The 27265-nt window shown below is 23.7% G+C and overlaps 5 protein-coding genes across 5 annotated transcripts; 1 reads left to right on the forward strand and 4 right to left on the reverse strand.

Annotated features, from left to right (window-relative positions):
• Nucleotides 1-543: 543 nt before the first annotated feature.
• On the forward strand, nt 544-7380 carry PVVCY_0600490 (high mobility group protein B3, putative; the record flags this gene model as incomplete). The annotated part of the gene is made up of 4 exons (XM_008627192.1): nt 544-5964; nt 6054-6207; nt 6330-7115; nt 7223-7380. 4 exons carry the CDS (start codon nt 544-546, stop codon nt 7378-7380), a joined length of 6519 nt encoding a protein of 2172 aa, XP_008625414.1.
• Nucleotides 7381-7950: 570 nt separating this feature from the next.
• On the reverse strand, nt 7951-11403 carry PVVCY_0600500 (conserved protein, unknown function; the record flags this gene model as incomplete). Its single annotated transcript, XM_008627193.2, has 1 exon — nt 7951-11403. One exon carries the CDS (start codon nt 11401-11403, stop codon nt 7951-7953), a length of 3453 nt encoding a protein of 1150 aa, XP_008625415.2.
• A 1763-nt stretch (nt 11404-13166) lies between these two features.
• PVVCY_0600510 (shewanella-like protein phosphatase 2, putative) lies at nt 13167-14075 on the reverse strand (the record flags this gene model as incomplete). The annotated part of the gene is made up of 1 exon (XM_008627194.1): nt 13167-14075. One exon carries the CDS (start codon nt 14073-14075, stop codon nt 13167-13169), a length of 909 nt encoding a protein of 302 aa, XP_008625416.1.
• Nucleotides 14076-15272: 1197 nt separating this feature from the next.
• On the reverse strand, nt 15273-18379 carry PVVCY_0600520 (eukaryotic translation initiation factor 3 subunit C, putative; the record flags this gene model as incomplete). Its single annotated transcript, XM_008627195.1, has 3 exons — nt 15273-15441; nt 15564-18088; nt 18299-18379. 3 exons carry the CDS (start codon nt 18377-18379, stop codon nt 15273-15275), a joined length of 2775 nt encoding a protein of 924 aa, XP_008625417.1.
• A 1392-nt stretch (nt 18380-19771) lies between these two features.
• Nucleotides 19772-26716, reverse strand: PVVCY_0600530 (conserved Plasmodium protein, unknown function; the record flags this gene model as incomplete). The annotated part of the gene is made up of 1 exon (XM_008627196.1): nt 19772-26716. The coding sequence occupies one exon, from the start codon at nt 26714-26716 to the stop codon at nt 19772-19774; it is 6945 nt and encodes a 2314-aa protein (XP_008625418.1).
• Between the last annotated feature and the right edge of the window lie 549 nt (nt 26717-27265).

The following is a 27265-nucleotide window of genomic DNA, read 5'->3' on the forward strand; positions in this document are numbered from 1 at the left end:
AATTATGCGTACCCCACATGCATATATAATATTATATATAATTTTTATTTATATATAATTTAAATACAAATAAAATATTATATATACAATTTTTAATAAATATACCCATATAAAATATAAAGAAATATTACATATTATTTGTTAAAATTTATTCATTGATAATAATAAATATATGCATACATATTGCAAAGTTTTGGTAAGGAATAAGGAAGCTTTTTCAATATTTAATAAAGGTAAAAATAATATATGCATATATGCGTGTAATATTGTGTTATATATATATATATATATACATAAATATACATTTTTTTAATGTACCAAATATAATTAATTTTTTTTAATTTCCGCCTTTTTATTTAAAAGCATATTATAGTAGGCATACATATATATATATGTAGAACTAAAAATACGAAATTCCATTTTTTTAGGCATAATTTAATATGCATTTTTTTTTTATATAAGGATGATCATTTTTTTCGTAATTTTAATTTAAATAACGAAAAAATAAAATAAAATAAAAGAGGGGGAAAAAAAAAAAATAACATGGAAGTAGCAATAGAAGGGGGATCCTTTGAAAAGCTACAATTTAAAAAATGTGAAGATAACTATATTTTAGATCAACATTTAAGGACTTGTTTTAGTTATTTATTATTATATATTATAAAGGAATATAATTATTTATACAAAATAAAATATAATATTATACAAAATAGTTTGAAAACATGCACCAGTCAATCCAAATATTCCAACTTATATAATCATAAGACATTGCCATATTCTCAGAAATGGGATGATAATATAATTTATGATATTATAAGTAATTCCAATTATTTTTGTAATAACTTCGAATTATTTAATGAGCAAAATTATTTCACTGAAAATATTCATAGCACAAATTATACAAAAATAAAATGTTTATCAAGTTCAACAAATTTAAAAGAACAAAATAAATATGAAGAAATACCATCATATATATTATATGATAGAGCAGTAATAGGAGGGGGCCTAACAGTAAACCATAATTTAAAAAATGAATTTCCCCAAATTTGGGATGGAATCAAACCATTCTTATCACCAAATGAATATCACAATAATAAAAAAAAGGACACAACAATAGTAAGTTTCAATATAAGCAAAGAAAACCAATTACTTACCACAAAAAATTTCGAACATATTCAAAATTCGAAAAGCATTTTCATTGATAATAACAAACAAGCGAACAAAATGGCCACTATTATGCACAATAGCAGCCATAGCTATGTTTGCAAAAATGATCTTGACACATTTGATAAAGCCATATATGAACAGCCTCCGAAAAATTTACAATGGAATCATAATGAAATATTAAACTATAGAATTGTAAAAGATGGAGACTCTGTCTCTGAATATAAAACTTTTAACAATATCGATAATATCAATCGATTTAGTAAAAGTTGTGAATATCGAGACAATAGTAATCGAAATAATGATGGTGGCCAAGATAGCAGTGAGAAAAATGAAAGCGAGGGAGATAAAGAAAAGGAAATAAATAATAATGAGAACTCAAATAATTCTGAACAAAATAATAGTAATAACAATCAAGGTCAAAATAATAATCAAAATTACGGAGGAGGAGGAGGAGAACAAAATGGTGAAAACGGTGAAGATGAAGAAAATAATAATAATAATGGGGAAGATGATAAAGATAAAAATGACGAAGATGAAGAAGGGGAAAATGTTAAGAAAGAAATTAGTGAAAAGGAAAAATATAAATTTTTTTATAAAAAAATAAAAGAAATACAATCGAATATTTTTGTAAAAAGATGTAAAAATGTTGAAAAATACTTTAAAAAAAAAATATTTAATTATATAAATAAGAATAATATAATATGCAACATGAATATAGATACAATATTCATTTATTTAAAAAATGTATATTATTTAATTCTTAATAATAAACAATTAGTATTTTTTTTTATATATAATACTAATGATGTTATGAATGCTATCATTAATACAGAAAAGTGTAACGAAATAAGTTATAGTGAAAAAGATTTTTTTTTATATTTCTTATCAAATGAAAAGGAAATATATAAAAAAATATTTGATGAAATCAATTTAAAATATGATAAAAATGAACTTATATTAAAATTAAAAAAATTAAAAAAAAGATTAAATGATTTAAAACATACAGAAGAAACTAATTTATTTGAAGAAAGTATGAAACAACTTGGGTTGTTTAAAGATGTTTCAAAATGTGTTAATAGTAGTAGTAGTCCTAATTGTCAAAGTAATGTTTCAAATGAAGATATATGTAAACTTTTTAATTATACAAATAAAAGATTTTTAAAAAATTATAAGGCAGTATCTCATAAACTGTCCTTAAAAAATTTGTTACCAAAATTATATAATTGTAAAGATTTAAAAGAAACGAATAATTTAATATGTAACGTTGGAAAGAATGTTAAAAATGTTACAAAAGGTGGTGTTGGATTGGATGGAAAAAAGAAAAAGAAAAATAAAAAAAATAAAGAAGCAAATATGAAAAAAAATAATATGAATAATTCGATGATTAATATGAATCCATATTTCAATAATTTTGCTAAAGGCACAAATATGAATCCCTTTATGAACAATAATATAGGTAATCCACAAATAAATAATTCATTTAATTATTTTAGAGGCTTTCCAAATCCTCAAAATAATGGGTTTCCAAATGATAATAACTTCCCAAGATTTTATAACAATATGCAATATGCACAACATATGCAAAATAATCCCAATTTTAAAGATAACAATTTAAATGATAAAGATGATAATAAAAATAATGAAACAGATGAAAAAGGTGATGAAAATGAAGTAAAGAAAAAAACGATAAGAGGTATAACTTCTTTTACATTATTTGCTAGAGAAAAACGGAAAGAATTGTTAAATCAAAAAGTATTTTTAGGTAGCTCTTTAACTGAACAAACATCTGCTGTTGCTAAAATTTGGAATAGTTTAAGTGATGAAAAAAAGAAAGAATGGGCTGTTAAAGCTTCAAAAATAAATGAAGAAAATTTCTTATTACAAAAAAAAAAGAAAAAAAGAAAATTTACTGCCTTTAGTATATTTGCTAGAGAAAAAAGAAAAGAATATAAAGAAAAAAATATTGATATGGGTTTAACATTAGCTCAACAAAATTCTTATGTATCAAAATTATGGAAACAATTATCTACTGAAGAAAAAAATAGATATAAATATTTGTCAAATACTGTCAATGCAGCTGTAGCAAAAAATAATAAAAATCAAGTAAACTATATTAATGGTCAAAAAGTTAGTGGATTTAAAGGAAGAATTAAAGCTTTAGATAATATGATGAGTCAACATTTTTCAAACAACAACAATCTCATGTATAACGATATGAATAATATGTCAAACTTTAACAATAACAACAATAATAATAACAAAATGATGTTTAATCAAAACCAAGTAATGATGGGAAATGAAGCTAGTTCATATAATATGAATTATATGGCTAATATGCAAAATATTCCTCAAAGTGATAATAATATGAATTATTTTAATTATATGGAAAATATGAATAAAAATATGCCAATGGGTTACATGAACAATGATATGAATATGATGCCTGATAATGGTGATGATAAAGGTAAAAAAAATTCCTTAAAAAAAAATAAGAAAAAAAAAAATGAAAATTTTAATGATCCAAATCAATTAATGAATAATCCTAACTATATGCTAAAAAATCCTAATTCATTTAATCAACAAAATTACAATTCTTTACCATATCATAATGATGGTTTAAATAATACTAACAGTTATTACCCCTTACCTTTTCCTAATGATAATAATAATGAAATTAATAATAACACAATAAATAATAATTCTGAAATGTACAGAAATATTGTTATTAATAACAATACTCAGAATATGATGACAGAAAATAATCAAAATGTTATGTTAAATAATATGTATGATCAAAATCAAATATCTATGAATCCAAATAATATAGTAAATGCAACTACACAAATGAATACCATGAAAAATAATATGGCTATCAATCCTGATGTGCCTATAATAAATAATGCAAAAGGAGAACACAACATGCCGATAAACCAAATAGATAATAACAAATTGATGCAAACGCATCCTAATGTTTACATAAACAACGGGCTTAATAATACTAATGTAAATGAAAATTCGGGAATGCCAAATAAAATAAATTTCCCAGGACATGAACATGGTGATTTTGGATTTAATAAATTTCAAAACGAACCAAATGAAATGTACGAAGGTGATAATGCAAATATTGGTGGACCACCAGGTAGTCAAACTAATATGCTTATGCATAATTATCAAGTAATGAATGGTAACAACCCTCAAAATGGAGCAAACATAGATGATATTTTAAAAAAAAAAATGATGAAAGATGAGAAAAAAAAATTAAAGGAAGAAAAAATGATGTTAAAAGAATATGACAAAAGAAGGAAACAAATGTTAAAAGCAGAAAAATTAATGGAAAAAAATAAAAATAAACCAATGGTTAATGGTGAAAATAATGGAATGCCTATTGATTCAAATTCAGGATATTATGATCCTGCAAATATAATGAATAATAATAATGGCAATATGGCTATGTACATGAATATGAACAATTATGATGTTTCAAACCCATTAATAAATAATCCAATGATTAATAATTATAATTTTTATGGTAACCTCGATAAGCAAAATATAAATGTTGTAAATAATACATCAACTACTATAAGCCCTAGAAACAATACTAATAATACAACTAACAGTGGTGTTATTTCTGCCCCTACTGATGAAGTAAATAATGATGAATTTTCAAATTATACTTATGCTAATAAATTTATGACTGATTCAAGTGGAGTAGTCAGAAATAATAATTCTATACCCAATGATAGTAATATACAAATTTCTGATGATATTAAAAAATATGACCATGTAATAAATAATGGTATTCATGATAATACAAAATTAGGGAATCATATCACTGATCATCAACATATACCAAATGAACAAATCCAAAAAGCGGGAATTAATTCGTCTGTAATTAATCCTAACATGCCTGATAATCTAAACCATTCAACTTATTTAAATTCAAATAAAGATTATTTTAACAATACTAGCTATTTTAATAATGTAATGCCAAATGATCAAGTAATGTACCAACACACAAATGGGTCACCAAATGTTGTAAACAATGGAGTACCAATTAAATATTTAATGGAAAATGGAGGGAATCCAAATAAAATATATGGATATAACAACAACAATTATCTTAATAATATGAATCAAAATGAAAGAACACCAAATGGAATATCAGGTGGATCACCTAATAATGCTGGTGTTATTATAAAAAATGATGACTATTTTAATACTATGGCAAGAGAAAAAGATAATAATAATGATATAAAAGTTGATCAAAATTTTAATAATACTAATTATTATCAACCAAATTCTACAAATACATATATAAATCCAAATACTAACAGAAATGGAAATAATGTAATAGTAGGTTCTGTTAATATGAATAATAATAATAATAAAATGGCTCATGGCCCATCTTCTTTTTCAAATGATCATGTAAAAAATCATAATAAAATAAATAATTCTATTTCATATGAAGTAGATGATCCAAATCAAGGTTATGCCAATATGAATAATCCTCCTGTACATTTACATGCATCTAAACAACATAACCAATCACAATATATAAATTTAAATGAAACAATAAACAATGATATTAATATGGGAATGAATATGGAATATAACAATAGAATGAATTATATAAACATAAATAATGACAATAATAATAATAATAAAAATAACAACCCAGCATATTTTTATCCCCATAATAGAAATACCAATATTCCTAATGGAGAGAATATGATGTATTTCCCTGAACATGTTGTTCCAGAAAATAAAATGCCAGGAAACCTTGTCTATTTTGACACGGTAAAATGATTATTACCTTTGTATCACCTCCTCTTTCCTAACCCTTACCGCTTTTTATTTCATCCTATTTGCCATTTCCTTTCTTTTAGGATATGAATAGAGTACCTGGAGCAATGGAGGATATTGAAATTAGTGGCCATAAAGGGAAACAATTTTTTAATAACGCATCTCATTTTTTAGAGTTAGTTGATAAAAAAAGAATAAAACGGAAAAAAAAAAAATCATCTGTGAATAATGTAAATGGTATAAATAAAGTTTTAAATAGTTTCCTTTTGCATATGCATGTCAAAAGGTTTTTTTTATTTTTCTAATTCTAGATATTAATAATTTACATTTATTTATAAAATGCACATTTTTGTTTCTAGGAGACAATGATACAATATGGGATTTAGTTTTGAAAAATAAATCAAAAAGAGAACGTCGAAAAAATAAAAAATCAAATGAACTTACAATAGATAATACATTAGAAGATATAATTAATTCAGATCAAAACCCCAATGATGATTTAAATTTACTCTGTCTAAATAATAATGGATATTATTTAAACACTGATCAGGATAAACAAATGGAAGAAAACAATGACATAAATGGATTGACTAATAAAGAAAGGGATGATGAAGATGCTGATAAAGGAAATAATGAAAATGAAGATGATATCCTTAGTTTATTAAACATATGTATGCCAAATTATTCTACAAAATTAAATATAAATGAACGCGGTGAAGTTACTTATGATGATAAGCGTACATATAATTCTAATACAATAATGAATGATAATGATAATGATTTTAATTTTTTGATGAAAACGAAAAATAAAGTTAATGAAAATTTAAATAAATGCCAAATTGAGAAATATAATAATGCATATAAAAAAGCTAAATTATGTAAATGGTCAGAACAACAAACTAATAAATTTTATGAAGTTATTGAAATGTTTGGTGTTGATTTAATGATGGTTAGGGCATTATTACCATCTTTTACAGATAAACAAATTCGAGATAAATATAAAAAAGAAAAAAAAAATAATCCCTATAGAATAGATCAAGCATTAAAAAAAAATAAAGAAATCGATTTGGAAGCATATGAAAATGAACATGGAAAAATTGATCATTCGACACATCATAATTATTATGACTCAGCTAGCGATTTAGGTAATTTTATGAAAAAAAAAAAAAAATAATATGTACGTTCATAATATATTCCCAATTTTAACACACATTTTTAATTAATTGTAAAATTTAAATTCCTCTTTTTACAGATAACTCTTCTCCGAAAAAAAATAATAAAGACGTGGATGATTCAGAAATCAACATCTTAAGCATTTTTGATAACAAAGATGATGATTACAATAATAATGCCAAAGATCAAGGAGAAGATAAGGGCATCACAGATTTTAATATACTGACTTTATTTTAAAATGTACACATATATGCCTTTATTGTCTATATTCAAAATGAAACAATGATTATCCGCCCACATTTATTTATTTATGTATTATGCTTATGTATGTAAATATGCATATTCTCATCTATACACACTCCCCCCCTTTATTTTGTATATATGCTTTAATTAATCAAATATTTAGCCTCATTTTTTTCATTTTTTTTATTTTATTTTTTTTTTTTAAATTACTTAACTTGTTATAAAAAATAATAAATGATTGATAAAAATATCAAAAATAGTTTCCTACAACCGCAATAAAGTGGTAATTATAAAAACAATAAAAAAGTTATTATACATTTTTCAATGTATAATGATAATAAGTGTTAACATAATAATACTGGCATACAAAATAATATCGGGTTTTTTATTTAAAAAAAGAAAAATATAAAAAAGAAAACATAAGATATAAAATTATTTTTTTGTCTTAAATTTTTGATCGAATATTTCAAAAAATTTAAAACACATACATAAAATCATAATATATATTCAGTAACTCCACTCGAATTAGTTAGGCATTTTAAATGTATGCCCATAACTCAAGTTTTACATATCAAAATTAATCAATCTAAAAATATCTTTCAATTTTCTTTTATAATCTAAATGGCTGTGTATAATCCCACTTGCATCGTAATTTTCAATACCAGGATCATTGATAGGCATTAAACCTGCGACATTTAGTTTCCATTCCATATATCTATATAAAAATCCCAATAACCAATCATTTTTTGAATATACATTAACTACTCGATTTGTTACAGTCATACGAATTTGGCTCCATATTCTTGTACTAGTTGTTGCAGGTAGCCCTATAAAAATAGCATTACTTACAATGTTGTATAATTTTTTAGCATATAAATATTTTAAACAATAAAATATAACTCGAGCTCCAACGGAATATCCAATTAATATAACTGGTCGTTGTCCAACCGTGTTTCTATCACTAAGTGCCTCTGCTAATATTCGCCCAGCTTGTTGTGCTCTTTCTCTTATTACTAAATAAACATTATCTAAATTAGATGCATATTTTATTAAAGCTAATGGCCATGCTAAAGCAGCACTCAAAGTACTAGCTATTGTATACTGTAACCATATTTTACTAGCTGTTATTGCAAATTCTTGTGATAACATTGTTTCAATTAATGATCCTAATGTTTTTAATAAATGGTTTTCCCATTTCAATGCATATAAATCACAATAGGGACTTGGAAATGCATTTATCCAAGGTAATGTAATATCATCATCTGTTTGAATTTCACCACTGACACATACAGCTACACTTAAAGATTTAGATATATTTCCATTTAACATAAGAAACTCAAATATTTTTATATTTGCTATTCTTCTACTATATTTATACCCAGTTAAACCTGCACCGCCTGCACCAAATAGTGAAACAATAAAAGCTAATCCACCTGCAGTTGATAAAAATGTCGTAACTCCACTTCCTCCTGCACCGAGTGCAATTAGACCCGCTACAATACCAGGAGCAGCTAAACCCGCTGTAAAAGCCACTAATGCACCACCTCCTAATGCTGCTGCTGCTATTTTTATTCTTCGAATATGTTTATTTTTTGTAGATTCATTTGTAGATGGTTGTAATGCATTTATTAAATCAGAAGCTAAATTTTCTTCAATCCTTAAAATTAATAATTCATTAATTTTTAAACATTTTGCAAACCTATGGAAATATAATTGTATTCTTGCATTATGATTTCCAGTCATAATATATGTTGTAATTAAATCTCGTAAAATAACAGATTTGGCTTCAGGCCCTTTTGTTGGAACCCCATAATTAGATTGATGGTTTGTATCATTTTCATATAAATCTCCTATTGTTTCTACACTACTATTAGATTGTTTTGTATTTAATTTTGGAATGTTTAATACATTACTATCTTCTCTTTCTTTTATTCCTATAATATCATCATTATCTATTATATTACTATTATATATTTCTTGTTTTATATTACTGCTTATATCGTCTTTATCTATTATATTTTCATTTATACTTGTTATCTCTTCATTTTGATCCCATAAAAAATCGTCTCTTTCTTGATCACCAAAACAAATATCATCATCACTCTTATTCAAATTGTTTTCATCGGTTATGTTTTTATATTCCGACCCTTTGCTAGTTGCTCGCTTATATCCGAAGCTCTTACTATCTGCTCGATTATATTCTGACCCTTTACTGGTTGCTCGATTATAGTTCTCCACAATGCCGCTTCCTTTCACAGAATCAGGTATGCTTGCCGAGTTGCATCTGCTTGTGGGTGGTTTTATTTCTTTGGAATGTTTAGATTCTTTACTTGAAGAATAAAGCCTTGGTATTTCAACTTGGCTAGTCATGTTTTTCTTGTGATTTTCCACCATATAGTTATTAAATGAACTATCTGATTTTTCGTTATCATCATCAAAAGTGTTTTTACTATTCAAATCAAAACTAAGTTCATCTGTATCTTCATTAGTCTGATTTACTTTATCATAATAATTATTTTTTTGGTGTTTAATATTATTCATAGGTTCAGTATATTTATTACTAGAATTATATTCTTTGGCAATATAATCATCAACATTTTTATGGTTATTTGTGTTATCATTTTTTTCATTAGTATTTGTTGGTAGTGAAAAATAGTCATTAATTTCTTCACCACTATAAGATTCATCTATTTCTCTTTTTATAAAACTTCCAACTAAATAATCAGAATCGTTATTATAATATTTACAAAACATATTATCTGTATTACTATCATTACTACAATAATCACTATTACAATCACTATGTGTTCGATTTTCAAACATATGGCTTCCATAAAAATTTCGTATATCTTCATTCCCATCCATTATATTATTATATTGCTTCGAAGGAATAGAAGAATTTACTACTAAATCATCATTTTGCCAAAAGTCCATTTCATTAGTTAGTTCATCGACTACATTTTTAAATCTACGATTTATATCAGGTTGTAATTCTTTTATTTCTTTTAATAAATTATCAACGAATGGTTTTTCATATAGTTGATATATTTTTTTATTTCCTGTAACTTCCATTATTATTTCTCGTTGCTCAAAAGGTTTTATAATACATTGATAAGCTAATGGATCTACTTGAAGTAAATTAGACATTTGTTTTAAAAATTTTATAGATAATTGTTCTATATCTTTTTGTATGTCTTGATCATCAAATGAATCAATATGTTTTATTATTATACATGCAAATAATGCTAATATATTTTCTCTTATACTAATTGGTATAGTTGCAAATTTATCATTGCTTATTGGTATATATTGTAATCTTAATGCCTCTAAATTGGCATGGGCTCTTTTCTTTCGTAGCTTACGTTCTTTTTCTTTTATATATTTAATTGTTTCTCTTTCAAACATATTCGAATATGAATTAATATCAAATATTGTATCTATATTTTTTTTATTAAAAATTGTATTTATAATTTTATTTTGGGGTGCAGGATAAGAATCCGAAGGGGTTTCTGAATCGTATACCTCTATCATCTTATTCTTTTCCATATTTTCACCACGCTCACTATTTCGTAAATTTTCAACACGCTCTGCACTTTGTACATTTTCTATATAGCCTTTGTTTGCATTTTCTTCGACTTTTGGTTCTTCCCTTTTAGGGAAATCATTTTTTATAGTCTGGCTTTTACGTGCTTCATTATGTTCATTTATTTTTTTATTTTTTAACTTGTCTTTATTTAGAGATTTATTTTTTTTTTCATTATTTTTATTATTAGCATTTTTAGAGTTATATAAGCTTTTTAAAAATGCTTCTTCAATTTCTGCATTTTTTGTAGGACTTATATTAGTCATATATATTTTTCCTTCTTCTATTTTTTTTTTAATATCATTGTCAATTCCTTTAACAATATTACTCGATTCATAGCGGACATGTGTCGTTCTTGAATTTAAAGAGATTTCCTGTTCCCTTACATAATCGTCATCGCTGATATCACCAGTGTTATATCTACCTTTCAACATTAGCCCGAACGTAAAGTTTGAAATATACTTGTTATGAGCTCATGTATGATATAAATTATGTATTGGAATTCCCAATTTTATTTAACAAAATATTATGTACGTTTATGTAAATATATATATATTATTTACTATATAACACAAACTTATTATTTATTATTCATATGTATTTTTTTTGACAAATGTTTCATATTATATATTATCATAATATTCGTTTTTTTTAATTAATGTATCCCTATCGAGTATATAATTAAAAAAAATATGATTATGTTTAAATTGAAAATATTTTTTTTAATTATAAACTTTAATACTAATCATATATATATCTCAAATAGCACTTGATCTACACATTATTTTTATTTATTATTTTCATATAAAAATGATAAAATATATTAAAATAAATAAATAAATATAAATGAAAATAATTAAACAAATAAACTGATAAAAATAGCCATTATTTTATTACATATATTTTACTTTTTTTTTTTTCATATTCCTATGTAAATATTTTTTTTTTTCGAAAAAAATAAAAAAAAAAATAAAATTTTTTATTCAAGCTAACCATCAAAAAAATTAAAAATAATACGGCATATAAAATGGTGTTATTATATCATTTTATAAATTATTCAATATTATATAATTTTGTGTTTATTTTCCATATAAAATAAATATACTGAGATAAAGAAAAAATGCAACTTTCAAAATATATCAAAATTGGTTGTAATAATTAAAGAAAATAATATAAAAAAAAAATAATTAAATTCACCATTAATTAAAGTCTTTATATATAAACCATTTGCTGATATTATATATATCGAATTAATATGATTATATGAAAAAAATCAACTTGGTAGGTTGAAAAAACATTTTTTTCATATACATATAATAACATTAATTCTCAGATTATAATATATGAAATGGAAATTAACCTGATTTTTTTACATGTTTACCATTTTTAATAATAAAACTTATTTATATTTTGTCTTTATACATAATTTATGTTTTAATTTGTACAATGTATACTGATCACTCTCAACTGTTGTATATGATATATGGGATACATTGTAAAAAATAACATTATTTTATGTAACACATTTTAATTAATGAATATGCATGAAATGCAGTTCTTATACCATACATAATTTTTACAACAAAAAATGGCGAAAAAATATTTTTTTTCAAAATAAATAAAAAAATAATTAAATAAAGTTAAATGAAATAAAGCTAAAATAAATCACTTTAAAAAAGCAAAATGATATGTTCTTAAAAAAAAAAGTTACCACAAATATTGTTTTTATAAACGAATATATATTGGAAAAAAAATAAATATCTGCAAAGCTTTTTGAAATATAGAAATAAAAAAATCCATATACATTCTCCACATAATGTAGCATATCCTTCAAATAATGAATAATATTTTCAAAAAAAATATGTTAACAATCCATCTTTATGCTCTCATAATAATTATTTTTGCTATTATTATTATTATTAAAGTATTGCATAGAAAAAATCTTTATACATATATATATATATATATATATATATATATATATATATATTTATTTATTTATTTATTTATTTATTTATTTATTTTTGTCTCTTTATGGGGATACACAAATGGGAAATTACCACAAAATAAGAAATATCCGCGGTATATTGCTAAAGTTATATCAAAGAAAGATTAAAATAATCTTGGCTTTATTCCTCATAAATATTTATATTTAACAATGTTATGTTTGATATTTATTTACATGGACATATGTGTCTTATCTTTTTATATATTTTACTTTATATGACCCATCTTTAAAATGCTGAATATAAGATATTACTCCATTTTTCCATTTACTAATACCTGTATCTGCTAATAATAATTTATCTTGACAATAACTATTAACCTGTTTATTTTTCTGAACAGTGTGCCCAATAACCATCCTACTAGATTTTAATAATCCCAAAGACTTATATAACGAAGAACATACCTTTGAATCTGAAAATGCATTTTTATTAACATAAGAATAATACCTATTTAATGTGGGCCCATATTCACAAGCAATACATAGTTCTTGATGCTTTTCCATTTTTTGATTTAATAATTCACAATTATTTATGATTTCTTTTTTCCCTTCTTCATTTATAAAATCAATACCATATGTAGAGTAAAAAGGTAACACTCCTGCATGTGAAAATGTAATATTATTCACATTTACAACAAAAGGACTATCAATTAAATAGTTATATATTTCTTCCCCTTTCCTAAACATATCATTCCTATATCTATAATCGTCTATGTTTCCTTGAGGATTTTTGAATTTTAAACATAAATTACTTACTTCATGATTACCTAAAAGTAATATTATTTTACTATTTAAACTTTTTCCACTTTCATTGTAATGCTTAATAAATAATATAATATCTATATCATCATATGTTGGATCTAACACATCGCCAGTTATAACTGTTAATACATTATTTCGAATTACATTATTTTCTAAATCAATTATACTTTCATTTAATAATATTCTTATAAATGCGTCCTTATCACCATGTAAATCTCCAATGCTATAAAAATCATATTCCCATTTTAAATTGGAAAAGCTTGTGCTATGTACATAATTTATTTTCCATAAAATAGCTAGATAGCCAAAAAATAAATATTTTAAGTATGACATGTTCATATTTTTGTCATGTGTGTACAATTTTTTTTTTGTAGCTAGCGAAAATTATTCATCAAAATGAACAAAACAAAATGTGATATATAGAGCATATAAAAAAAGGTAAAATAAGTATAACAAAATAATCTATGATAGTAATAAGAACATGCTCAAAATTTCACTCTCTCTATATATATACATACATATCTGTGATTAGGTTTTCATATACTCATAATTATTATGTAGTTTGTATTATGGTGGAGTTTTATAGAGGGAAAAGTATTTCATCATAATGTTGCATTTTTTATTTCAAGCATGTACATAATATTTATAAAAATATCAAATAATGTAAAAAATAAATATAATTACTAAAATGCAGTGATAGCTTAAACTATTATAAAGCAAGATAATGATAATTACATTTGTATGGATACACAATATAAGAATTTATGAAAAAACACTAAGAGTAATATTATATATAGTGTACGCATGTATGAGGCGTATTTTTTCTCTCGTTTTATTTGCAAGCATAAATAATGCAAATAATTGTTCTTAAATAAAATAAATAATTCTTACAAATAAAAATAAATAATTTCTAGATAAGTCAATTTAAGAGTTCATTTCAAAAAATACTATGAAAACTACCCATAAATAAATATTTTAAAATGTAGATATAAAATAAATGCTTAATAAAATAATTACTTAATAGTAATGACCTGGCTTGAAATAAAGAAGCTATCTATAATTATTCCTCCTTTATGGCAATTCATATATGATGAAAATAAATAAAAAAAATAATGGTATATGTTATACTGAAAAAATGCCATACAATTTTATATTTTCCTATATATAAAGTTTGTTTGTGTGTATATGCATGTTGAAAAACATGTATGGTTATATTTTTTTTATAATATATATTAATGTTTATAAAGGTACTATAAGTAGTTTTTTCGAAAGTTTTTTTTCAAAATATAGATATATATGAAAGAATTAATTAAATGGAAGATATTCATATAGGCATTTGCATATCATATGGTAAACTATGCAAATGAAAAAAAAGTATAAAAACGAAGAAAAAAATCACTTATATAAACAATATATAAATTGTGTATAAATAAATGGATAAAAATGTTTAATGTCATAAAAATTTCATGCACATGTATGTTTGTCTTTTAAACTGATATTAGGTTAACCATTTGTCCTTTATCCATTTTCCCAGATTTAATGTTGCACAAAATTTTTGTTCATATTTTTATCCTTATAATTTTTTTTGTAGTTTTGATTTTTGTTACGATTGTAATTTTTTCCATATTTTCCGTCTCCCTTTTTGTGGTTCCAATTTGACTTGTCATCCTTCATCTGAGTTTTTCTTTCTTGCATGAGCATGAACCTGAAAAGGGTGTAAAAAAATATAAAATTTTAATTAGAAAAAAAAAAAAAAAAAAAAAAGTGAACAGACGAAAAATTAATTCACAATGTGTATTCACATATACATAGGAAAACAAAACTTACTTTGGATTTTTCATGTTCAATGCAAGCTCATTTTGTTCCATAACTTCATTAATATTTTCAGCCAATTTAAGGGCCATGGTTTGTAATGGTGTGGGGTTTACTTTGTTTATGAGTATATATTTACTGCTTTCATTCCAGCAAGCTGGTATTTCATGATTGACCATCATTTTACTTAAAATAGAATGAACAGTATTTTGGGGTAAATCAAACATAACACATAATTGATCAATTGAAAAAGAGTCATAAACTGAAATATAACGGAAGATATATGTACGCATAGCTTCTTGTTTAATTTTTTCTTTAAGTATATCTTGTACTTTTTCTTTATCTGTAAATTTTGGCCATATAGATAAACTGAAAATTTTTTCACAACACATTTTCCAGTTTCCTTTTTGTAAATATTTGGTAGCTAAGATAATAATTTCTCTATTATTTTCTGGAGGACTATTAAATATTTGTTTATCATAAATATCTAAGAATCTACGAAATTGTCTTGATATAATATCTTTTTTAGATTCATAAGAATGTTTAGCTAGATTTGGAACTTCTAATAACATAGCACAAATATTATTAACACATTCAATTAATTCTATTGATATATGCATATGAAAAGAAAGTAATCTTCTTTTTTCTGTTCTTTCTTGTTCTATTGTTTTTTCTTGATTTTTTAAAGTAGATATACCTTGAGCAATTAATTCTCTATGTTTATTTTGTGAACATATTTCAACAAGACAACAATGAGCTTCATATATTCTTCCATGCCTAAATGCACATAATCCTAATTGTATTAAATTTCTATTATATAATATTTGTGTTTGAACATCTGAACTTATTGCTAATTCATGTACATTACCAACATTTAATATTTCACGTGCTTCTAAAAATTCATCATATAAACTTTTATTATAAGATAATTGTAATAATGCTCGTAACTTTTGTTGTTTTGTTCCATGTTCAAATACTTCGCATACAAATTTTTCAATAACATCTTTAGGAGATTCATCAACATCTGGTGATTCATTAGTTTCTTCTTTTTTTTGATTATCACCTTCTTTTCCTTCAGCTTGCTTTTCAGCAGATCCTTTTCCCTGTTTTACAAATTCCCAAATTTGTTTAAAAGGTAACTCAGGTTTGTAATATAAATGATCTAATATTCTAGTCGAAATATATATTGCCAAGTCAGGTAAATTCTTTGTATATTTTACATATTTATATCCTTTATATAGTAAAGATATCATATGAACTGTTTTTCCAAGTCTTTTTCGATATTCTTCTGTTTGTACATCTATATATAACAATGCTTTTAATAATTCATCATCTAATTTGGCTAAAAAGGAAATTAATGTTTTACACGATTTTATTATTTTTTCCTTTTCATTAGTTTCATCTGTTGCTTCTACAATTTCTTCAGTTATATTTATTGAAACTAAATAAAAATGATCATTTTGTATTAACAAATCTAAAATAAGTTCTATATACTTAAATGTTTTATTCCATACATTAAATGACATATATGTATAAACACTTGAAACAACATCAAACTCTAAATTTATTAAATGCTCTAATACTTCTATATATGATTGTGTACTTATTGTTTTAGCTATTTCACATAACTTTGATAATATATTTATATGTTCATGTTTATCTAAACCTTTTCTTCCTCTTTTTTCTATAACAGATTTTACTCGATTTCTTATAACATCTTCCGATAAATTTTTTGTATTTAATAATTCTGCATATGTTTTTTTTTTAGCTGATTGATTATCATCTGGATGGCTACCTTTTTCATCTTTTTTTTTTGTTCCTTCTTTTTTACTTTTTTTTACTTTAGCAACTTTTTTTTTACTTTCTACTTTTTCACTTGTTTTTAATCCCCATTTACTCATAGCTTTCTTAGTTTTATCATCTTCTTCATCTGACGCATATTCTGCATCATCACTATATGACCAATCATCATCATCTTCTTCATCGTCATCGTCTTTATTCTTTTTATCTTTTTTATCTTCTTCTTCTTCTTCATCATCGTCTTCCTCCTCTTCATCTTCTTCGTCATCCTCGTCATCATCATCGTCTTCATCGTTCTTACGTCTCTCTAAATCTTCTTTAAATTTATCTGGATTTTCATGGTATTGATTTAATTTATTTTGATATAATTCACTACATTTTCTAATTTTAGCTCGTAACTTATTTAAAGTTTGTGCTTTATTTTTACTTAAATCTTTTTTTTCTACATTATTTTGAAATGTAGTATCAACATATTTTGTTAGCTTATCTAAATAGATTATTACAAAATTAGGAATACGATCAGAACCATCTTTAGCCATAAATTTATATAAATTTTCATATTCTTTCAATAGTTGATTGAAGTCATCATTTTCCATACTATCATTTAAATTATCTTCAATTGTTTCATAAAAATGTAATCTCTTTCCTTCAGAACTTTTTATTACTCTTTCTTCTTCTTCGGAGCTACTACTATCCATGACTGCCCATCTTTCTGCTTGTGCAGAAACTAATGGCTTCTCCTATAAATGTAACACATAATGATGGAAAATGTTTTTTTTACAATTTCACGACCAAATATGCATGAATATATATGAAACCGATTAATGTGAAAACACACTGTGCCCTCACGCATGTAAATATGCAATTCCATTTTTAGAGAATAAAAAATGTTCACATTTAGTATTCTCAAATAATGTATAAATAAATTTTTTTTATTTAAATTTTCTTACGTCAACTTCATTTTCTGAAGAATCTGATACATTGTCACCACTGTCATTATCTGCTCCCCGGGCCCAAAATTTAGATTGCATTTTAATAAATATTTAGGGCTTGTAAAAATATGGAGATTTTGTTATATAAACTATTAAAAATGTATAATATATGTAAATAATTTATAACGTAATTTTAAATAAAATTACAAAAAATATTAGATAATATATATCTATAGATATAAAATATAATTAGCAAAACATTATTCTTGTAACTATATTTTTTTCTTTACATTTAATTAAGGAAATAAAAAAAAAAAAAAAATTATATATAAACCAATGAATATATAAATTTTGGAAAAAAATATAAAATATCCACGATAAATAATAAAAATGTGGAAAAGAAAAAAAATGTTATATATGCATTATAACAAAGCATGGATTACCAAACCAGTAATAGCAAATTCGCACGTAATATAATAATATGTAAGCATGTTATCTATATATTTTTTAAAAATTAGCGTCATTACGCATATATGTAAATATATGTAATATTGTCGGTATGTTTAAATATGTGCTATAAAAATATTAAAATAAATGTACTAACCTTACGAGAATAAATAAACCTATAATAACAACAATATTTATTTATATTCGTAGCAATATTTGCCATTTTTTTTAATAATATATATACATTTTTATATACACAATATATGCATATATATATTATTATCCACAATTTGCCAAGCACAAAAAAATACGCATTTTCCAATTCAATCAACATTATTTTATTTTTTCCAAATGTGTTGAAAATTGTATTTTTTATTAATATTTATAAATATAAAATAATATTATATTTTTATTATTTTTTTATAAATACATTTTTTAGCATAAAAAAAAATAATTAAATGTAGGTGGTTTATTTTTCTTGTTTAGTTCGTCGTTCTACATTTTACAATACACCATGTAATTTACTTTATGTAATCATATTTTTTTGTAAATAAATGGAATTATTTATAAAGTAATAAATTATATAAATTTTCTTATTTTATTTTTTATGTTTTCAAAGTGTTTATTATGTATGTAATTTACATTGTGTATATTATTATCCATTATAAAATAGGTGAAAAAAATACAGCAGAACAAACTACCAAAAAATAATATAAACATTTTATATACCCTTATTTCAATAAATATAAATTATCATTTTCAATTTTTCCTTCATAAATGGTTTTATTTTATAATATTATTATACCTCCGTTCCTCTTCTTTTCCCTTTATCCTTGCATTTTCAAAAACCAATTGATTCCTACAATTTCTATTTTTTGTATATACATACATTAAGTTTAACCATGTCATAAAATATAGCCAAATAGGTTGCTACACTCTCTTTTAAAAAAATTAAGACCTTTTAAATTATTGTCTCTGTCGGTTATATATCATTATGATTATTACTACTATAGTCATATAGCTAGCTTCCTTTCAAAAGGCACATTAAGTGTAGTACCTAGAATAATGGTTTGCATAATACTTCCCTCTCCTTTTATTAAATACTTCCCTTGGAGATAGATAAGAATAAGAAGATAGATCATCTTCTTGTTTTAAATCATCTGTAAATATATTAGACAAATTATCCTCATTAATTTCAGTATTATAATAATTGTTTGTTTCAACAGTTTTTATTGTTTTCTTTAATTTGTTTAATTGATTTATAGTATTCTTAAGAGCATCATTTCTTTCACTATCCATGTTTTGACTTTGATCGTCTCTCACATTTATTCCATAATTATCACTTTCACCATTTTGACTTAGCAATTTTTCAAAAGAATAATTAATATATGGATCATCTTCTTCACTTTTCTTATTAAAATTAAATGTATAACTTCCAGATGAACCATATGTATTTAATTGTCTAACTTTTATTGAATTGTCACTAGATAGTTCACTATTATTTACATCTAATTTGCTTAAACTCATATCATTATATTGTTTATTATTATGATTATTTATATATTTTTTTTTTTCCATATTTTCTCTTTCAAAATTAAAATAAAAGTCTTCACTATTTTTTGAACCATAATCTTCTTTATTAATAATATCTTCATAACTTTTGGTGTTAACTATTTCTTTTTCATATTCTTTTAATTTAAAACTATTTAAAACATTTTTTAAGTCCATATCAACACTTATACTTTTTCCATATGTATCATTATTATTACTATACTTATCCATAATTACATTTTTTATTTCATCAGATCCTATTATATTTTCATTATATATATCATCACTCTTAAAACTTGATGCTTCATAATTATTTTTAAAATATTCTCTAATATCTTTCTTATCATTTAGTAGACCTTTACGATAAGATTCTTTATAAACATGTGTTTTAAATTCATCGAAATCAATATTATCATTATCTTCAATCTTTAAAAATGATTCTTCAGTTCCAGATATAAATATATCATCGTTATCATCATATTCATCACTTTTTATTTCAAATAAATCATCGATTTTATCTTCCATAGAAATACTATGGGTTAATCCCATTTCAACTAAATCACGAATATTTTCTTCCTTTAAACTATTATATTTTAAATTATTATTTCTTATTTTTAATAACATTTGTTTTTTATCATCTCCTAATGTGGTCATACTTACATCATCTACGGCTTTTTTTGACAAGCTATGTAATTCATTATTCTCCATACCATCTGCATCTGCTACATTCTTATCTTCTTTACTTTTATTTATTACATTATTTATTATCAGAGAATTATTTACATATGCATTGTTTAACAATGTACGATTACTCGTTTTATTCGAAATTATTTTATTGTTTCCTTTTTTTTCTCTAAGTATTCGTTTTCGATCTTTTTCCATTTTATCAAATATTTCATAATTTTTGGTACATGATATATTTGGCATTTTTTTCTCTTTACCACTTTGTTGATCATTCTCATTTTCTACTTCATTTAATTCCATTTCTCCATCATCCTTTCTTTCTACTTTTGTTTCTACTATGTATAATAAACTTGCTTTTCCCTTTTCGCTCTCTTCAGTTTTGTTACCCTTTATATGATTTAATAAAGGAGTAGCAGTATTTTTATATATTTTTTCTAACACATTACTAAATATATTTTCTCTTACACCACTTTCTTTTTCTATTTTATTGATTTCATTGTCATTTTGTGGACCTTCTTTTTCTATTTCCATTTCATTTTCTAAATTTGGTGTACCTTGAAATATATTTAGTTCCATTAATCCTTTTGCAGATTGTATCATTTTTCGTTCTTTTAATTTTCTTGCTTCTTCATATCTTTTTAATTGCTCTATTTTATTTTGGCGTTCTTTCCATTCATCCATTCTATATTTTTCCTCCTCTTTTATTTTTTTCATTTCTTCTAGCCTTTTTTCCTCTTCTATTTTTTTCATTTCTTCTTGTCTTTTCTCTTCTTCTATTCTCTTCATTTTTTCGTGTCTTTTCTCTTCTTCTATTCTCTTCATTTCTTTTACCATTTTTTCTTCCTCTTTTAGCATCATTAACTTCTCTATTTTGCCACTGGCCACTTCCTTTGCAATGTCTTCTTTATGATCCCTTAATTTCGTTGTCTTTTCTTTTCCTTTATTCAAATCTTTTAGATAGTATTCCTTTTCATTATTTAATTTTTGATACTCTTCCAAATTTACATCAACATCTTTTTTTTCTAAATCCTCATATATTAGTTTTCTTTTATATTTCAAATCGAAATTTCCCTTCATCTTATTATCTAATAAATAGGTATCCATACTGGCCCCCTTTATTAATTCACTTACAATATTTATTTGCTTTATATTATCAACATTTTTACTAATTAAATTGTTAAAAATCGAACTATTCTCTATTTCCTTTTCCTTTAATTTTTCTTTTAACTTCATTTTAGTTTTTTCTACAATTTCGGTATTCGGTTGGCAACATTTAGAGATCTTATTTTTAGATTTAGACCTTTTCAAAAGTACATTTTTTCCTTTTTTATTTTTTAAACTATTTTTTTTTAATATAGTATTATGAGTAATTGATTTAGATCTATGATAAATATTATTTTTCATATATTTAGGCCTTCCTAATTTATAAAATGCATCATTTTTATAAACATTTTCTTTCATTCTTATTCCAATATTAAACATTTTTTTTTTCCGTTCTTCAATTCTTTCATTTTCTTTATTTATATCATCCTTTTCTTTAATATCATCATATGCTATGTCTTGATCACTAGTATATCCTGTAACAATTTCAAAAAATCTTTCAGCCATATTTGCATAATCGTTAAATCCACCATCGCTTTTTGATGAAGACAACCGTCTCAATATTCTATTTCGTTCTTTATTTACTTTAGGTCTACCATATAATGCCCAATTATTTTTTTTTCTTTCTTTCTTTTTTTGATTTTTTACATAATCATTCAGAATATCGTTTGTAATGTTTATATCACTAGACTTGCGATCATTTTCTGTTTCAGTCTGTTTATTTTCTTTCACGATTTTTTCACTGGGTGCTTCTTTAGCAACTTTATCCAAAATGACAGTTTCATTTTCCGCTTCTTCACCAGATTTATACAAAGCGACAGTTTTATTTTCCGCTTCTTCAGTAGCTTTATCCAAAACAACAGTTTCATTTGCTTTTTCATATGGCTGTTTATCGATTTGTATATCTTCACCTCTATTTGTTTCTTCCTTTTCGTTTTTATTCAACTTAATTTCGCTTTCTATTTCATTAATATTTTTACTTGCCAACAAGCTTTTTCTTTTATTTTCCATTAATTGGAGTTCTAATTCTTCTAGCTCTTTTTGTTTTTTTTTGTTTTCTATTTCTAGATCTAGCAATTCCCTTTCTCTTTTTTTTTCTTCAATGTCTTTCATAAGTTTATTATTCATTTTATCTTCTACTTCTTTAAATATATCATCAACATCTTTTTTGTTTTCATTCGTTTCACATGGTTCTACTTCCTCTTTCCCTTTAACATCACTAGGTGGTGAATTAAAAATGTCAAATATCGATTTATCCGGAACATAGTTATTTATAGTATCTAACAAATCGTTTACCATATCATTTCCCTCTGGGGTTACTTCTACAACCTGAGGTGAATCCTCTTCCTTTTTTGCCACTTGCTTACTTGCATCTTCTAATACATATTTATTTAAATTATTCAATGAATTTTTGTTTAAAATATTATTTTCACTCTTTCCTTGTAATGTTAAACTATTTTTCATTTTCATTAAATTAATTTTATTTTTTTTTATTTTTTTTTTTTTCTCACTTATAAAAGTTTCATATGAAAAATCACTATCTCTAATATCAGAATTCATCACACTTTTATTTTCATCCTCATTTGTATTAAAATTGTTCATATCATTTGAATTAAATAAAAATTCTAATCTTTCATAAGACGCAGAAGATGAATTTCCTATTTTCTTTGTTTTTTTTTTTTCAAGAACATAATTTTCATATGCTGGATTTAAAAACCATAGACTTGATGTCCTTTTATTTTTAAAGTCACATTTTGGTAAATTTACATTATAACATACTTTTCTTCCTTTTATTTCATGTTTTTTTGCTAAGTTTTCTAAAATTTCATAATCTTTTTGATCATATGATTCATATATATAATAATATACATTATTCATTATTTCATTTTTTAAATTATTTAAATTATCAGTGTCTATTATATCATCTATGTTAAAATTATTGATTTCTTTATTTTCATCTTTCTCTGGTTCTTTGATTTCTTCATTATTATTACCCTCGTTTACGTCTTTTTGTTCATTATTCTCTTCTGTTTGTTTTGTCTTTTCTTTCCCTTTTTTTTTTTTATGTTTTTTTTTTCGTCGTTTTTTCTTAATATTTTCGATTTCCTTTTTTAATTCATTTATTATTTTATTATTTTGTGACTCACCACCCTGTTTTTTATCATTTAATTCTTTTAAATTACTTTCAGATTCGTTTTTTTTATTTTTTAATTCTTCTAATTTTTCTTCTAAATTAGTGATTTTTAGTTTCATTTGAGAAATTATTTCTTTACTTTCTTTGTCTTCATCATTTTCATCAACTACATTTATATTTAAAGAAGTATCAATAATATTGTAAGTATTACTAGATGGAATCTCATCTTTGTCGCAAATTTTTAATTCTTCATGATAGTTATCATAAAAATACATTTGTTCTACTAATTTATTCATTCCTTCTGTATATTTTTGTAATTCTTTTTTTTGATCATCTATATTTTCTTCATAATTGTTATTATTATTGCTTGAAAAAAATTGATCATCATCCTCGTATTTCTGAAGAATATAGTTTAACGTAAAATCTTCGTCGTATTTTATATTATCATTATTATATAATACTAAATTTTTATTATTCATATTTACACTTGTCCCTTCATTTTGATTATGTGGAACTATCTGATTATTCCCTTGTCTAATTTGATTCAAATTATTCATGTTGTTCATGTTAGAGAAGTTACCTTGAATTCTATTATGCATTGGATACTCACCTCCATTCCATAATGGACTCATCGTAGGAACGTTAAAGTTCCCATTATTCATATTTCCCGTATAATTATTAATAAGATCCATTTGATTATTCATATTATAGCCCATTTGATTATTCATGTTATATCCCATTTGATTATTCATGTTATATCCCATTTGACTATTCATGTTATATCCCATTTGATTATTCATGTTATACTCCATTGGATTATTCATGTTATGTCCCATTGGATTATTCATGCCATATTCCATTGGGCTGCTCATGTTATACTCTATTTGATTGCTTGCATCATGACTCATTTTTTTATTCATATCATAATTTATTTTACAAATTTTGTTATTATTTATCTTATTATTCACATTGCGCTCATCTGTTTTCCCTCTATCATTATTCGTTTTAATTCCTTCCTTAATGATGTTATTATTTACACCTTTTTTCGGAGGGTGCATTTTATTATTTTTTTTCAAATGTGCCATTTTACTATTAATGCTTGCATTATTTGTAATTATCATGTTATTTTTTACTATCTGTTTATCACTTGTATAATTATCTTCTTCCAAATTATTAGTATTTTCATTTTCACTTATATTAATATCTGCTTCCTCATCATTTATATTAACAGTTGGGCGATCATTAGTTACTATATTGATATTTAGACTTGGTTTTTTTGCTGCTTTACCATTTAATTCTTCATGATTAGCAACATTTTTTTTATCATCCAAATTTATATTTAATTTATCCAATATCGAAACTCTTTTTCCATTTCTATCCAGCATGCATCGATCTGTATAATATGTTTTTTCCCTGAGCTTTTCATTGATATCAAAATCATCAAATTCGTCTAAAAATCGTTCCTCATTCATTTCAGTATTTTCCTCATTATTGTTATTTTCGTGTTCTTGTTTATTAGAAGTGCCCATAGAAACATTATTATTAAAATGATTAGGATCGTGTTTCTTTTCTTCATTCCCTAAAGAATATTTTTCATTATGATTAGCATAAATATTATTATGACCATTATTTATACTCCCATTAATATGGTTAATATTATTATAACTGTTTTCATAATTTTGATTATCCTTGTTATAATATTTATAAGATGGTGGAGCTTTGGTTGGTTTGGATTTTATATCATTGTAAATTTGTGCCTGATTTTTAGGAATATATTGTTTATTAAGTTCGGGATTGTATTCTTTATTTAATTTATTCATATAAAAAGCATTTTTTTTATGCATCATATTTTTATTTTTATAATAATCTTTGTCTTTACGTTTTAACTTTGTATAAAAAAAAGTAAATAGCGAATGGGCTTCAACTATTCTACTACAATGTATTTGATTCAAAAAATCAATATTTATTTTATTGGAGTTTGGAAAAGATTTCTTCGGGTTTTTCACAACATTTCTATTATCATTGTCATTATCATTGTTTTTTTTGAGACTACTTTTGTATGCGTATTCATCATAACATAGTGATGATGCGCATGTTGAATTTGTAGAGGATATTCTATCATCGTAATATTTATTTTTTATATAATTACCATTTGATTGTTTTGAAAACAATAACATAATATTTTTGTTTTCAATTGAATTTTTTAATGAATTCACATTTTCATCTTCTGAAGTTATTTTGTTATCAGGGTAAAGGATATTATTATCACTATCATTCACACTAATTTTTTTTATTCTTGAATTATATATATTGCTCCTTATAGTTTTTATGCTCCTCTTTAAATCTACATTTTTTTTAAATCGGAATTTTAAGGAACATAATTCCCCCAAGTAAATTTGTCTACATATATATTTCCATTTTCGGAGTTTGGTTTTCTTTTGTTTATTTTTTTTGTATTTTTTTTTACTAATGTAACACCATTTTTTAAAAATAAAAATATCCTGTTTTTTCTCTGGCATTTTTTTAATATATATATAAAATATTAATCATTTACCACATTTGCATTACTGTCCAGGATAACATTTTTTTTTTTCATAACTTCATATGAGCTATAACATTTGCATTATGGTGTATTTTTCATTTGAACTTAAATACACATATATAATCAATAAAATCAATTATATAAATACATACATATACGTATGTGTAATTACCAAATAATAATTTATAAACTTGTCTTTTTTTCCTTTATGAAAGAAAATAGCGAAGAACTGCTATAACTCAAAACAGGTAGCTAAAATGAAAAAAAATATAACAAAAAAAAATTCATAATATTGAAATTATGCATATTAAAATTGTTTTAAAAATATTCATAAATTTAATTTACGTATTTTATGTCCAATTTTATTTATTTTTTCCTATGTTTTTACAACGTTGCACACAGATTAAATTTTACAACCATATTTTTTATGAACAGTCAGAATTTTTATTATTTTATATATATAAGATACAAAAAATATATATATTAAATTTTAATATGCCAAAATGTATTTATTAATTAATTAAAA

This window comes from Plasmodium vinckei, assembly GCF_900681995.1.
Source record: "Plasmodium vinckei vinckei genome assembly, chromosome: PVVCY_06".
NCBI lineage: Eukaryota > Apicomplexa > Aconoidasida > Haemosporida > Plasmodiidae > Plasmodium > Plasmodium vinckei.